We start from the raw sequence: 16266 nt of genomic DNA, 5'->3' as shown, positions 1-16266 counted from the left end.
AGGTTCAGAGGAGACCTCATGACTCTCTACAACTACTTCAAAGGAGGTTGTAGCCAGATGGAGGTTGACCTCTTCTCCCAGGCATTAGTAACAGGACAAGAGGAAGTGGCCTCAAGCTGCACCAGGAGAGGTTCAGATTGGACATCAGGAAGCGTGGCTAAGCATTGGAACAAGCTGCCCAGGGAGGGTGGTGGAGTCACCATCCCTGGAAGTGTTCAAGAAATCACTGGACATGGAAATTAGTGCTATGGTTTATTTGACATAGTGGTGTTCAGTCAATGCTAGACTTGATGATCTGGGAGGTCTTTTCCAAACTTAATAAGTCTGTGATTTGGCCTCTGCAAAACTAATCTTGGGGGGTCTCACCTATGTGCTGAGCTTCTGAGTTAAAAGTACAGCAGAGACTTCATCTACAGTTGGTTTTAGGCTAGATTTTGAAAAGAGACAAAGAGTTTTGAGTAACAAAATAGATCATGTTTGAAACCATCTAAGGAACCTGAATGTGCACAAATCCAGGAACCTGATGAGATACATCTGTGGGTCCTGAGGTGGAGGTAGTGGCTAACTCACCATCCATCATTCTTGAGAAGTTGTGGCAGTCTGGGGAAGTTCCCACTGACTGGAAAAGAAGAAGTATAACTCTCAATTTAAGAAAGGGAAATAAAGAAGACCAAGGAATTGCAGGCTGGTCACTGTCAACCCTGATGGGGCTAGATCCTGGAGCTTCATTTTTTGCATGCCACAGGATAGAGTAACTGCTGATCTGCACACCAGAGGCTGGCTGACTTGAAACACACCTCTTGCCCTCCTACCACCCAATGCTTTAATATCTGTAAGACAAATTTGGAGAGGAGTGGTTTTTTACATTTCTCTTATTTGGCTTCTTGTATGTTATGAATGGGTTTCCTATAATGTGGGAACAACACTTTAGTTCAAGCTGATTTATTTTTTTTTTATTGTTAAACACTTAGTTGTAACTTTATTGAACTATAAGGTACTTATACAGAAAATTTCATCTCTAGCTTTTTTATTTTAGGTTTTTTTTTTTTCCAGGGGAGGAGTGAGGGGAGCTGTAGAACAAATAATTGTTTCTCCTCAGTCAAGGTCAAGAGGAAAATCTGTTCTTTTTGTTTGTATTTATAAAAAAAAAATCTGCAAGCATTTTGTAGAGTGCCTCTACTTTGCTGGAGAGTTTTGATTCACCAGTTGTCAATCCTCTGTGAAAATACTTGTGAAGGTCTGCTAAAACATTGCCCAAATATAAATTTCTGTAAATCTCATTTCGTACCTGCTGAGCAGTGACTTTTTAGGGATTAGCTGCTTAACTACACAATGGCATTGAACATGCTGATTCTCACCGCAGGTATACAGCAAGAATCCCTTGTAATTGCTCTTTTTGGTTGCTAAGACTGTCATGTGGCTTGTTCTAGCCTGCAGAGAAGGACTTCTGTGCTCCAGAGCCCTGCTGGCCAGGCAGTCGGGAAGTAGAAAAGTCTTAACAGGAATATATTCAAAGTACGGGTACCCACTCATAGTGCAGTCAGAGTAATATTCAAACATACTTGAATTTCTTGCTTTGAACTGTAAACTGCTTGTCTTGTACCTCTAACCTGGTGTTCCAAATCTTGTTGTTATTCTTTGAATTGATTGGATTCTGTGTGAATAAGAAGTTCACATATATTAAACCCATCCATCTGATGCGTGAATTTACCTGTTTTCAGTTAAATTTACACAATTGTCCTGTTTAGTATATGTTCATCTATATCTGCATACTTTTTGTGTAATTTACTTTTAAAAATTGCTTTAAGGCCTGAACTACTTATTTAGTTTATACCCAGCTGCTAGCATTCCTGGTTTGTTGCATTTTAGCCCAATTTTTCATGAACCTTCTTGCCCTCTAGCAGAGTTCTAATTATCAACTGTTTGTCTTTCACAGTAAAATTAACTGAAGTGTCTTCTTTGTGATGCTTTACTGTTTCCCAGTGGATTCTTTGATTGTTCATTTATTACTCATTGCTTGTTTACCTATTATGAGATGAAGAATCATTTAAACATCAGAATTTTTTGATGTGGTGAAAAATGGTGTCCTTAAACTAATTTTTGGTAATAATGCTTATCAATTTTGTAGGAGACTTCCAATTTAAGAGGACCTGTTCCATTCTGGGGCATTTTATAAAGTTAACTATCAGTAAACATTTGCTCCCTGTTTTATCTAAAGAAAGAAAATTGTAGTCAACATATACAATTTATGTACAGTTGATTCACTTGAATCAATACAGGTAACAAAACAGAAGCCTTACTGTGAAGGTTGAGTTTACAGAGTGAAGCTTAGGGGGTGAGTTTGGGGAAGCCATACTGTATGTACAAAGCTGTATGTATGGAAGAAAGTTGATAGGTGACTGCAATTTTCAGAGGGTGCTTCAGCTGTTATAATAGTTGCTGCTGCAAAAAAAGGTGCTTTTGCCCCTAAATTCCACGTGCTTCGGAGACATCTTTTAATGAGCTGATTCATAGCATTAACCTAAAAGACTGTAAAAAATGAGTGATTTAGATTTCTGCTGGCTTAGTGAGTTGAACTGGTTTTCCACAGCATCACACAGGCAATGGACTGGGTTGACCCTTTTTAGCAGCAGTGTCTGATAAACCAGATTTGTCACCTTGTGAGACTTTTCTCTGGGAATCTGTCTGACAGATGGGCACTGATACTGAAGCATTGGCAAAGCAGAGGGGAGGGGACTGGGGGAGAGAAACGGCAGACAGTTTGAGTAGGTATACAGACTGCATCCTTTACATGATGTTCTAGAAGTGACTGCTTGTACTCTTGGTTTCAGATGATACTCTAATTAAAAGACGTCTTTCTCATGGGGAAAAAAGAGTACTTCATTAGCTGGAGTTTCCTCTACTGAAGGAAAAGAATCTGTGCTCTGGCTTGAGCACTTTAGATGCCTGTTGGGACAGATGATGATGATGGCTTTCAGTAGTCTGCCACTTTTTACATTTCAGGTGACTGCACAGGGGATTTCTGCAAAGGCTTTCACAACCTAAAGTGGAAGATATGGGAGAAACTTTATTAATTGCTGTTCTGGTAGGCATACTCTGTGCTGTCATAGCCAAACTGGTATGAGACCAGTCTGTATTCCTACTTCAGAAAACACTGAGATGGCATCTTGAGAAGTTTCTTCTTTGTTTTTCATTGACATATTTGAAACATAGTAGGCTGTGGCATCCAACCTGGTTTCTAAAGCTTTTAACTTTTTAACATCTGATGTTACAATTGTAGTCCTTAATAGTGCTATCTTTTTTTAGCAATCCCATAAGCATTTCACTGATTTTTTTTTTACTACAGTTTTGACTGTACACCTGGTTCTATTCCAGTGGTATCAGTTAACTTTGATTTTCAAAGATGAACTTCTCCAAGCTCAAGAATAGCCCAGCTTAGCAAGCAGAGAAAGAAGTGAAGGTGGCAGGAGGCATGAACAAGATGTTCCTGAAAAACCTCAAGCATAAAGGGGAAGCATACAAGAGGTGGAAGCAGGGTCAAGTGACCTGAGGAGAATATGAGCATGCAGGGATGGGGTTAGGAAGGGTTAAACCTACCGAGAGTTAAATCTGGTGAGAAAAATGAAGAGCAACAAGAAAGGCTTTTGCATGTACGCCAGCAACAGAGAGAGTGTAAAGAGTCTGACTCTTCTCAGGGTGCTTAGTGAATGGGCAAGGGGCAATGGACGCAAACTGAAATAAAAGAAATATAATTTAAACGTAAGAAAAAAATGTTTTCACTATGAGGGCAGTCAAACCCTGGAACAGATTACCCCAGGAGGTTGTGGATTCTCCAGCTGTGGAGATATTCAAAACCTGGCTGTACATGATCCTTGGCAATCTGCTGAAGCTGACCCTGTTTTGAGCAGTGTGGTTGCACCGGATGGTCTCCAGAGGTCCCTTCCAGCTGTAAAAGCTGTGTGATTCTGTGAACTCTGGATGTTGAGTTATTTCTTTTTCCACGGACACATGGAAAAATACTTTAAAGGTTTGAGAATATAAGCTACTTAGTTACATTTATAAACCTTTTTGAAAATTTTTTAGTAGTACACTTTTGAGTTTTGTGTAGACAATTACATCATAAAAATGAGATACAGAGCTTCACAAGAGGATTGATGCTTTAAGACCATATCAGTACTGTGTTTTCATACTTTGCATAACTTCAATAGTTTTACATAAAATATGTCTCCAGTGTGGTGAGGAGTCAGCTTACTGAAGTGTCATCTTGCTTACTGACCTTCCTTTGACATCCATTGCAAGGAATTCAATTGTTCTGGGATCTGGGTCGTTTTCCAGGTGCTCTGTTAAATTGTAAGAAATTCCCAGCTGATTCAGAGAGTGGCCCATGTATTCTGGCAGTCTGTCTGTGCCTGTGGCAACAGGAGATGGTGTTCAGGGAGAACATAACTTGGCTAGTGTCTAGGGCCTTTACCCCTAACATCAAGAATCATTGTTTTGAGTATTAGAGGGTGCATCTCTCTAAATAGGGGGTATTGATTTATGGATCTCCTTTCTGATGGTTCTCAGGATTTTTGGCTATACAGCTACTGAATGTCAAACTGTTGGTTCCAGAGAATGCTGACTTCAATATCTCCTTCCTGAGCTGTACCTGCCAGCAGATGCAGCTGTAACTGTTCCAGCTGCATTGGTGGTGGCACTTGTCAGTAGGTTTAAAGTCATTAAAGAACTTGGGAAAGATATACAGAAATGCAGCAGACAATCCTGAGGGATTTCTTTAGTATGTGACAGCTACATGACAGCAGTAGTCAAAAAACAGAATTGTGGTCTTAAAAACAGTTCAGTAGTTACAAAGAAGCTTCTGAAAGTATGAAATAAGTATTTGACCTCCTCCTTTGCTAAGGTTTAAATTCTTCAATATGCTGCCACTGAGAAGACGATCAAGACTGAGCTGACTCCTGTTCAGTTGGGAGAAAAGATGTGTCAGGAAGTCAGTGGTGGTGCAGGGCAGGTGTAGAAGAGGAGGCTTAGGTGTTGTAGGCAGAGGTTCTGGTTTTTCTCTTGCATTTATGTGGTTTCTTTAAGCCTAGTTTGTTTAATGTATAATAGGCTTTTGCAATTACTTTTATCACATACTGGCAAAATATGGTCTACTTGGACATTGGTACTCTTATGTAGATTATCCTGGCAGTGTTTCCTTTGGAAACATCAAATAAGTAAGTGCTGGAAATATATCTTAAATGTTTTGTGTACATTTCTCCTAAGGCCTAGTTGAGAGAAGAATAAATTAGTTACAATCTGCTACATGGTTTTAGCCTTGTTTGTACCTACCAAATGCCATGGATATGAAAATATTGAAGGAATGTGTACATAGACAGTGATTTACATACAGGTAGAAAGTGCAGAGCTTTTACCTGAAGGCCTGCACATGCCATCTGATTGACACTGAATAGAACTTTTCTCATAATTGTTCTTAAAGTTATGTGTAAATCAGAATTGGACTAATGAAATTAAATTTTAAAAAATCTAGTTAAAAAATATGGAAAGCTTTGGGCTGGATATTGGTACTTTTGTTTTTTTGGCTATAGGATTGCTTGAGTATCCAAACAGGGTAGCAAAGGTTGGCATTCTTCGGTGGAGTATGTATGATGTTCTAGATTAAAGAAGGTGTATGTATAGGTATATCCTTTTTTTTACATTGAACCTATGCATATAAATGCTTCTCTCCAAGTAGTCTTTCATCAATGTTGTTCTTTAAAGGTACATATAATTTAAGTTAACCCAGTTCTAAGTATTAAATTGCTATCTGAAAACTGGTAACAAGGTGGGTTTATTTTTTCTTAATCATCAAATTTATTAAGTGGAAATGGCTTGATGAAACATCATTAATGAAAAAAAGACAAACATATACAAATTACATCACTGAGATATATTTGAGTCTTTTTCCAATTTAAAGGGCAGTGAGAGTTTTTAAGTGCAACAAACGTAGTGAATTTGCCTATGGTAGCAAAGGTTCCTCCCCAAAAGGCATGAAATAGCAGAGTTTGAGTAAGATAACAGAAGATGATAGAATCACAGAATGGTTTTGGTTGGGAGAGACCTTAAAGTTCATCTTGTTACAACCCTCCTGCCCTGGGAGTGACACGTTCCACTAGATCAGGTTGCTGGTCAAAGCCCCATCCAACCTCACTTTGAATGATTCCAGGGATGGGGCATCCACACCTTCTTTGGGCAACCTGTTCCAGTGCCTCGTGGCTCTCACAGTAAAGAATTTCTTCCTAATATTTAATCTAAACCTACCCTCCTTCAGCTTAAGGCCATTCCTCCTTGTCCTCTCTCTACATGCCCTTATCCAAAGTCCCTCTTTGGTTTTTTTATAGTCCCCCCTTTAGGTACTGGAGGTATTCTAAGGTCTCCCTGGAGCCTTCTCTTCTCTATGCTGAACAGCCTTAGCTCTCTTAACCTGTGTTCATGGCAGAGGTGCTCCAGCCCTCTGAGCATCTTTGTGGCCTCCTCTGGACCTGTTCCAGTAGGTTCACATCCTTATTATGTCAAGGGCCCCAGAGCTGGGCACAGCACTCCAGGTGGGGTCTCATGAGAGCAGAGTAGAGGAGGAGAATCACCTCCCCTGACCTGCTGGCCACACTGCTTTTGATACAGCCCAGGATGCCTTTGGCTTTTTGAGTTGCCAGCACACATTGCCAAGTCATGTTGAGCTTGCTGTCACCCAACACCCCTGAGTCCTTCTTCTCAAGGCTGTTCACAATCTGTTCTCCACCCATCCTGTATTTGTGATTAGGACTGCCCCACCCAGCTGCAGGACCTTGCACTTGGCCTTGTTGAATTTCATGAGGTTCATGAGGCCCACCTCTGTCCTGTCAAGGTCCCTCTGAATGACATCCCTTCCCTCCAGCGTGTCAATGACACCCCACCTGGTGTCATCCACAAACTTGCTGAGAGTGCACTCAATCCCCCTGTTCATGTCCCTGACAAAGATATTAAACAGTGCCAGTCCCAGTACCAACCCCTGAGGAATGTCACTCATCACTGGTCTCCTCTTGGACATTGGGCCGTTGACTGCAACTCTTCGAGTGCAAACATCCAGTCAATTCCTTATCCACTGAGTGATTCATCCATCAAATCCGTGTGTCTCCAGTTTAGAGACAAAAATATTGTGCAGGACTGTGTCAAATGCTTTGCTGAAGTCTGTGTAGAGGACATTTGCTCTCCCCTCAGCCAGCACTGCTGTAACCCAGTCATAGAAGGCCATCAGATTTGAAAGGCAGAATTTGCCCCTAGTGAAGCCATATTGGCTGTCACCAATTCCCTCCTTATTTTCCATGTGCTGTAGCATACTTTCCAGGAGGATCTGCTTCGTGATCTTGGTGGGCAAAGAGGTGAGACTGACTGGCCTGTAGTTCCCCAGTCTTCCTTATTTCTGTTTTTTAAAATTGGGGGTTATATTTCCCCTTTTCCACTCAGTGGGAACTTCACTGGACTGTCACAACTTTTCAAATATGATGAATAGTGTCTTAGCTACTTCCTCTGCCAGTTCCCTCAGGACCTACGGACTCAAGGAAGATGAAGGATATTTTTAACCTATGAAAAGCTAAGTGCTTTCTCAAGTTTTTCTGTCTTTTAAATTTTTGTTTTATTTTGTTTTGTTTTGTTCTTTCTTGTTTTAAAATGGATTACTTCCTTCAACAGTCGACTTCCTGAAATTCTTCGTTTTTATGGAAGTTTGTTGTGGACAAAGTACTGTGCAGTGAGAGGAAGCCCAGTCAGAGTAACAAATCCTCACGTGAATTTTTTTAGAGAATTTACTTGAACAACTAAAACAAGTAAGAGTATTAGGCCTTCATTGACTAAAATTGAATGCTTAGACCATCATTTGCACCACAGAAACTTTAAATGTTGAGTACTGCTTGAAGAGGCTGATAGTTAAACACGAGGATTTTGAATAGCAAGGTATCTGAAGGTATCATCTGCAGCTTGCCTGGTTTTATTTTATGCTACATATTTTTATGTAGTATCTACATATTTTTAACTTAATAAAAATAAAAGTGTATGTTTAAATTAAACATGAGGGTTTGCTTATTATAAGCTTTATTAATTTTATTGTCAGAGTGGGAAAAAAATATATGTAGAAGCTGTTGTTTTATTTTATGAAGCCATGAGGAATGCTGTGGTTTACAGTAAGATTAGGCATGGATGTAGGAAGAGGTGAGTTGTGGTGAACCTGGCTCTTGTGTACCAGGTCTGTCCATATCCCATAAACAAGAGCTTGAAACTGCTCTGGGCTTGCTCAGCCTTCCCTCTTCAGAGTTCTCCAGTGCTTTGCCCATAGCTGGATCCATGTTTGTATCTTTCCAAAGTGACAGAGGCTAGGCTAGACCTTCCTCCTGATCCTAAAACAGACCTGCTGTGCCTCTGAGTTGGAGTAGATGAAGCAGTTCAGATGTGAGTAGGGAAGGTGGGTGAGAAGTGAAAGCACAGGACACAGTAAAACAGGAGAACAAGGTATGGAAATACTCCATGACTAGCATGTTGTAACAAGGGTGCTGTGTTAATCCTGTGAATGGTAGAGCCTGTGGGTTTCTGAAAGGTGAGGAGTTGGCAGTACCAGTATTTTCCTGTCTGATTTTTGTGCTCAACTGGTAGGTGACATCTTACATGTTTTAAGGCCTATGTGGACATACCAGTTAAACTATAATCAGTTAAAACCTAAATGGCAAATTGATACTAATTTGCACCTCTGAGTTCTGCAAAAAGGATGAAGCAAGATGAAGCATAATAATAGGTGATGAATTAGCCTTTGCTTGTGTTGACAACTATTTCAATGTAATCAGGTAACACTGACTGACTGGCACTACCATTCTTACTGGACTCTGTGAGGAAGAACAACAGCTTTCAAATTCTGTGCATGCATTTTTTATAAGCATGCTATCAAAGTAAAAATAACCTATACCTCTTTATTTCATACTGGGGAGAGAGGTTCAGACCTTTAATAAAGTTGAAAAAGTAATTTATGCTGCATGCTTAACGGTCCCAGGAAATTTAGGGAACCCACTGTAGTGCACTAGTGTCACATGTTACATGTCACTGGTGAGCTAATGCTCTTACCCTTTTTGCTTGCAGGTCCAGAAGCTGTAGTTTTGGGGTTAAATCTTAAGAGTTTCATAATTCATGTGGCTGTCCTGTCTGTTGTGACCCCTTCTAGCAGTGACAGTTTATTTCATTCCTGTCTACTGAAGCTCTTTAGACTGTCTTAGAAGCTTCCTAGATTCCCTTCTTACCGTGATATACTAAAATGGAGCCAAGCAGCTCCTGCTGCAGAACATTCAGTAGCCCAGCTGTACTCACTGACATCACAAAATCATCAATGTTTTATATTCTCTTCTTAGCAGGAAGGAACTCTTGCTGCAGTAACCCAACCAGCTCTTTTCCAAAGCATGGCCATTCTCTGCAGCTGTACCGAGCCGCTGTGCTCCCAGCAGCACCACACGGAGACAGGAGATAGGGCTGCTGCCCATCAGCCACCCAGAGCCAGCAGTGGCAGTCGTACTCTGTGCTTGTAGGTCTGATTCACATTTATGAGAATGTTTACTTCTCTGTATAGGTTCAAGGTGCAAGTTTCCGGGGTTGGAAGGAAGTGACGTCTATGTTCAATAAAGATGATGAACAGCAATTGCTAGCAGGATGCAAGTCTCCAAAATCCAAAGGGTAAGTAAAACCAAGTGGTCTATCTGCTATTAAAATGCACTCACTGTAACAGAAAATAGCTGTGCAAAGTAATGAAGCTAGACACTGAGGACAGTAGTGTTCAACTCCTGGAAGTCAAATCAGCAAAGAAAGGTTTAGGTGCATTTCAGAGTTATGTATATGTTAGGCTTACAATGAATAAGGCATGCTGTATTTGGAAAGGACAGATGTTGTTAACATTTTTAGGTTTGTCAGGAAGAAAAGGGAATTTAGCTGCATAATAATTTTTTTACTGTAGAAAAGGAGTAAAGGCTTCTGAGTAAAAGGGTTGTTCTTACCCTCTGTCTTTCCTCTTAAAGATTAATTATGGTTGAGTTTACAAATTCCTTTTTTTACATGCCCTACTTTCTCTTTTGAAGTCTTACTACACCTAAAAAGGTTAAGTGGGGTAGCTATACTAGGATCTGCAAGTCTTCCTTGTCGGAGCTGAGGTGGTTACTTGGGGCAGTTCTGCTGCTGACATGATTGGAGCTGTTCTCTGAACAGAACAGATCTCTTCCCAGAACAGACTATTTTGCTGTTACAAATATATGTAGGTTTTACCTTCATGTGCTACCTAACTACACTGGGTACAAACCAAGTGTGCCACATGTCAGTAGATCTGTTCCAGCCAAATATTAGCTTTGATAAGACTTTCTGTAGTATGCTTTGTTTCCAGTTTACTTTGAAATATATGTGTTTTAAAATGCAAGGGTATAGACCTGCATGTAGGGGGTGTTTGCATATAAATAAACAACATAGAATATAAAAGCATATATTTCCACTTCCATTTGAGCCTGTTCAATAAAACTTCACAAAAGTTCCCAGCTATCCATGTCCACTTTTACGGGTGTTACTAAGATGCTAGGCTCCTCTAATGATGCTTGCAATTGATGCTGAATATAAGAATCAAGTAACACAGTGAAGAGAGCAAAAGTATTTAAACAGAGTTACCACAGATGTGGAAAGCTATTTTGGTATTATTATGAAAACTGCCTGTTTTTTAAGTTTAGGATATTTTTCTTTAACTGTATACCACATTTTTTACTTTACTTTTAAAGAAAAATGGAACTTTTCAAGTGCACTGCTTACGAAATACAAGAAAAGTGTTTGGAATATGTGACTGTTTTTAGCATGATGAAAATTCTGAGTAATCATAAATTCAAAATTCAGTAAAGGAAAAGTAATTTTAAAGGTATTGATTGAGTTGCTTCTATTTAAATATGAGGGAGCAAAGATTTCATGGATGGAAAAAAGCTCTTTTAATAGAAATATTAGAAGAAGATTTAGTAGTGGGTTTAGTTGTGGCTAAGGAATTTATATGCTACTAGTGGATAATGTTTTCAATTTGCTGTTTAGCTCATTGAACCCTGAAGGTTGTGTGTTTCACCACTGGTGTTCAGCCTATCCTTGTGGCCCATTATATGATTATGTACATAACCCTGCATAGAAAATTAACTGTAAACATTTGACATTTCTGTAACTTAAATATTCCAGCTGCAATTATGAAATTATTAAGACTGAAGATTCTTAATGGGATAAGAAAAGTAATATGAGTAGCCTTACAAATGTCTCTTTGAGAGAGAAGTTACAGTAAAGGTTGTTATTTCTTGGGTTTGGGAGGGAGATTTTGGGAGTTCTTACCAGAAGTACAAACCAGCTGTTTTCATAATATTGTGTAGATACAGCTGGTATCTTTAAAGTCCTAATACTGTCCTAACAGTACATCAACTATTTTAGGGTATAAGGTTTAACTGGCAAGGGGGAGACAGGAATATGAAACTGAGGGACATAGTGAGTGAGTGTTAAAGCTGGTGTCAGAAAGGACATTTTCATATTCCTTCCATTAGCCTACCTCTGGAGATTTTTTTTGTTTTGGTTTGTTTTTTGTTTATTTGTTTTGTACTGTTTTGTTTTGTTAAAGTCCTAAATAGTTATAATGCATCCTAAAATACTTGGTACATTTCCAAAGGCAGTTCTGTGTAATTCACCCCTGGGGGGTGTTGGTGGGGGTGATGGTATGTATGTAAGTTCTTTTATAGTAGGAAATGACCACACTCAGTCCTCCTCTGATTTATCACTGCAAGATTCTGCAGTGTTTAGGCTTACATGCATATGATGGTGTTTTTCCTGAAGTTGACAGTAATGGATAATTAGACAACTCATTAGCATCCCTGACTGTAAAATATATAAATTAATTGAATGCTTATTAATAACTACTACATATATTGTAAAATGAAGAAATTTATCACCGCACTGTTGTTTTTTTTTAGAACAAATCTAAAGTTAAAGGAAGAGATGAAGTCTGAAAAGAAGCCAGGTTTTTGGGACAGTTTGGTGATAAAGCAGAATGTTCCACCTAGGAAACCAGATGAGATTGAGGGATGGGAACCACCACAGATTAGCACTGCTGACTCTACCAGCAATGCAGCAACTCCTTTAAGTGACTATGCAGCCTGGTCAGGCTGGGAAGATGAAACCAAAGGCTCCACAAAATACACAAACCTGGCCAGCTCAGGAAACAGTTCCCGGTGGAGTATCAAATCAGCGGGAAAGCTGGTTAGTATTAGACGTCAAAGCAAAGGTAACCTTACTGACAACTGGGAAGAGCTGGAATGATACTGGTAACATGAAATACTTTATAGATAAGAAGAGAAAGATTCCATGATTTACTCATATGTTTAAACCAAAATCAAATCTGCTCGATCTTGCACCTTTATACAGTACTTTGTTTTATTCAGATTGTTACAAATTTTTGCTCACCTGATAGTAAATTTTCTTATTACATTGTTAAATAGCTATGTTTTCCACTCTGAAAAAAAAGTAGAGAATCTATTTTGTGCCTATATTTCACATTCAGACTTTGCAGTATGTTGGATTGTTGGTTTTACCAAAAAAAAAGTAATTCCTTAGTGAATGTATACACTGGTTGTAAATTTGACTGCCTTATGTAGGAAGTTCCACTAGCTCGAGTCCTGTTTCTTTTATGATGTTTGAGGGTCACTCAAAATTTTAGTTTTGATGCTGTCCCTTTTTAACCAAGAATACTGACCTGTTGCTTGCAGGGAGAATGCTTGTACTTAGTAGACTGTTTTCCAAATCTTCAGCCTCAGCATATGCTTCAGCTTGTGCACACAAGATGATTACTGTCACAATGTGCTATACTGTGTATGAAGTGGAAAAATACTATTCTAATGTAGTTCCTTCCATTAGAATATTGTCACCAATAGTCAGGTCAAATGGGTCTTCCAGAATTTGGGGGGGGGGGATTTTGGTGGGTTTTTTTCCTGTTTGTTTGAGGGGGGAGTGAGCATTTGGGTTTTTTTTCTGGTTTGTTTGTTTTGGGGTTTTTTGTTTGTTTTTGGTTTGGTTTCGTTTGGTTTTGGGGTTTTTTTTGTGTTGGTTTTTGGTGGAGTTTTTGTTTGGTTTGGGGGTGTTTTTGGTTTGGTTTTTGCTTTTCTTTTAATATTGAATTATTTTTTTTGACAATTCTAATTTTTTCAGTTTTTAAGATGCATGTTATGCCAAAAATAAAAATGATTGAAAATTTGGAAAGCGGCAGTGAGTAGAGCATAAGATGATCTTGATATTCTGGGGGGATATTGAATCTGGATCTAGGTATAAGTTGCTTCTTATGGAAGGGCATATGTTCTCATTTTTTTACAATAGCTGATCCTTGTTCTAGACACAACTTTTTTGTTCTTTGCTGTGTTGTTACTTCCCCCCCACCCCATAAGCAATGACCGAATTATACTCTGGCATTTTCAGGGTAGCAGAGTAACTGAGCCATTGCAAGTGTGTGCATACACACAACTTCTGAAGCATTTTTGTTATAAAGCTCCGCTTTATTAGCTACTGATATTTTGATTTTTTTGGTAAAAGTAGGTGAAGTGTTAAACTTGAGATTTGAAATGTATATATGACTAATAAAAGTGCCTCTTTTTAGCTTATTGTCTCTCGTTAGCGGTGCAGCTGGTGCCAGATCCAAAGTTGGTTTCTATTTTGTTTATATGATCCACATAAATGCTACTTTAACATTCATGGGTAAAAATCAAACCAAAAGTTCCTAGGAAATGAACAGTAGGCCTTTTCTCTCTCCTGATTGTTGAACTGAACTGAAAACTTGACTGCCTAGCGATATGGCCAGTACAGCTGGAAGATCAAGCTAGCATGTCAGAGAAAATCAGCATTTTTACAAGAAAGTATATGCCTTTATATAACAGATGTCTTGTAAACATATTTTTGCAAGAAGCTTATGCTGATGGAAAGGGATGCATGCCATTTTTTTCTAAGCTTGTACCTTGTTTCTGTTACTGCCACATTACTCCTTCCTTAGCTCTCTTTTTCTCCTCCCTCCAGTTCATGTAGAGTTTTCTGGCTTACAGTTCCTACATAGCTATTTTTTGGAGATTCCTGCTGAGATGTGCCTGAAGGGAAACTGTAACAAAATGGTTTGGGTTGGTTTTTTTTTTTCCTGCTATTAATAGGATATTAAAAGACATTGTTCTTAAGTTTATATAAAAGAACATTGATTTTTTCTGCTACAAAACCGGATCTTGCAACAACTGGCAAATATATTTGTAAAACTGGCATTAGTTATTGAAAAAATACTAATAGAGAAAAGGTTAGCATTTATATTGCATCATTTAGTCTGTGAGTAAACTCTGTATTTGCCTTGGGCAAATACATACACTGAGGTTAATTATAGGAAAGAGTTAGTATTCTTGGGTAAAGTATGCTGCATTTTATAGTTTATGGAATACCCTTTAAGGCATGAGCTAGTATTTAGTTTGGTTGTTGGTGCTGACTTAAAAGAACAGAAAAAGATCTGTTAGCAGCTCTTAAAGACGGGCTGAGAACTTTTCATTTCACTCCTGAAGAAACTATTTATACTGTGACCAGTAAAGATTTTGCCTTGCACATTATACTGTCAAGTGCCTGTTTCTCACCTTGATGACGTGTTTGATGCACAGCTTAACTGCAACCTTTTTTCAATTTGTTTTTAGATGTATGATAAAGAATATGCTCACAAATCTGAAGCCTATTATAAAACAAAATTGCATCCAAGTGGGAAATTGAGATATGTAAAATTTCAGTTTCATTCCTAGTGATGAAAATTTTGGTGTGCTTTTTAAGTGATATTTCCTCAGAAATAACCATTCTAAGGATCAATGTTATCAAATTTAATATAATTTATTGTTATGCTTTAATAATCTATTTGTCTGTTAAGAACTCACGGTGTGAGCTTTCCTTCTCTTATGTTTATAAATGTGTCTGAATTTTCAGAATGGGGTCCTTTCTTCTTTTACCTTCATTAGATGCTTAGCTACATTATACATTTATGGGCTTAAGCTATCCACAGCTCCATATGTGGAATAAATGTAGAATATGTTCCTTAAAATTTGTTTTGAAATTGCATTTCAAATGGTGTGAAATGGTTTAGAAGAAGGTAGCATTAAGATTGTACGATAAGATTGCACAAAATAAAATATAGTTTATATTGCTTTCTCGTAGCCAATCTGCATGATTGTTGGCGTGGTTTTAATGGGAATTAAAAGCTTTGTGTGGCTGTTCCTAGTCACTTAACTGAGCAAAGTTCTTTCTGAGTATTTTTATTTATTAGCATCATTTGCAAAAAAAGAAAAGTAGTATTTTCCATATGAATAAAGATTTAGTTTGAACTGAAATGCCTCCTTCTCTGACATTTTTTTGGTTCCATTTTATTTGTCATGTGAGTTTGTTTCCATCTGTGTGGACGTTAGTTGTATCATTGTAGAGGGTGGCCAAGGAAGTGACAGTGATGTTTGTCCAAACTCCATGAATCATGCCATCTTGGAAGCTGCAGCATCCTAGATTTAAAGCATCACACATTGCTTTCACAGTGGGAAGAATTAACTGGTTTTAGCAAACTACAAATATTTTGCTTTACTGGTATTTGATTTAAACTTTTTGTTTTGTTTTGTTTTTTAATTTATTGGCTGTTATGAAAGCTTGGGCAGAGCAGCATTCTTTCCCTAAATATTTCACCAGCTACATGTAAACTGGAGGACCTGGAATGCTTTTGCACATACTGGCCCCATAACGAGGTGAGACCTGCACGTCCTGGACTGCGACACGTGAGGTGCAGCCACTGATACCAGTGGATCAGCTACAGAGGGAAGTGTATTGTCAGCATCTCATTCTTCCACTCTTTGCTGGCTTTGTGGTTGCCTACATAGACTTAGCAGGGAACGTTTAGGCAAGCTGTTTCATGTTGTAGTGTGGGGACTAGGCAGAACAGAAAATTTTATTAATAAAAGTTGCGTTCTTAGGGGAAGGAAATCCTGTATTGAGATGGCTCTGACTAGACCCAGGTGGGTCAGGTGCACATCAAGGCAGGTGAAAGGGAGTGGAGGGACCTGCATTTCCAGACCTGGGGTAGACAAGGACCCTGCCAGATTTTGAGCACAGATGTTCCCACAGCCCAGGTGAATTCAGCCTGGCATCTGTCTCATTTCCAAAACTTTTTGAAATGCTTGTTAATGTATG

At 38.7% G+C, this 16266-nt stretch overlaps 1 protein-coding gene across 2 annotated transcripts in view; it reads left to right on the top strand.

Moving 5' to 3' along the window:
- The window catches only part of TDRP (testis development related protein), a 30218-nt gene extending 14404 nt beyond the window's left edge, over window positions 1–15814 (top strand). The window contains exons 3-4 of one of the 2 annotated variants that reach the window (XM_051778145.1): window positions 9617–9720; window positions 12012–15814. In XM_051778145.1, the coding sequence (XP_051634105.1) occupies window positions 9617–9720; window positions 12012–12357 (450 nt within the window). In that variant the 3' untranslated portion in view covers window positions 12358–15814. The remainder of the gene's footprint in view (window positions 1–9616; window positions 9721–12011) is intronic. The other variant, XM_051778144.1, reaches the window with a different exon arrangement.
- Window positions 15815–16266: the final 452 nt, after the last annotated feature.

Source organism: Manacus candei, unplaced genomic scaffold (genome assembly GCF_025592945.1).
Source record: "Manacus candei isolate 608988 ecotype Guabito, Panama unplaced genomic scaffold, ASM2559294v1 h1tg000011l, whole genome shotgun sequence".
NCBI lineage: Eukaryota > Metazoa > Chordata > Aves > Passeriformes > Pipridae > Manacus > Manacus candei.
This window is presented reverse-complemented; position numbering and strand designations above follow the sequence as displayed.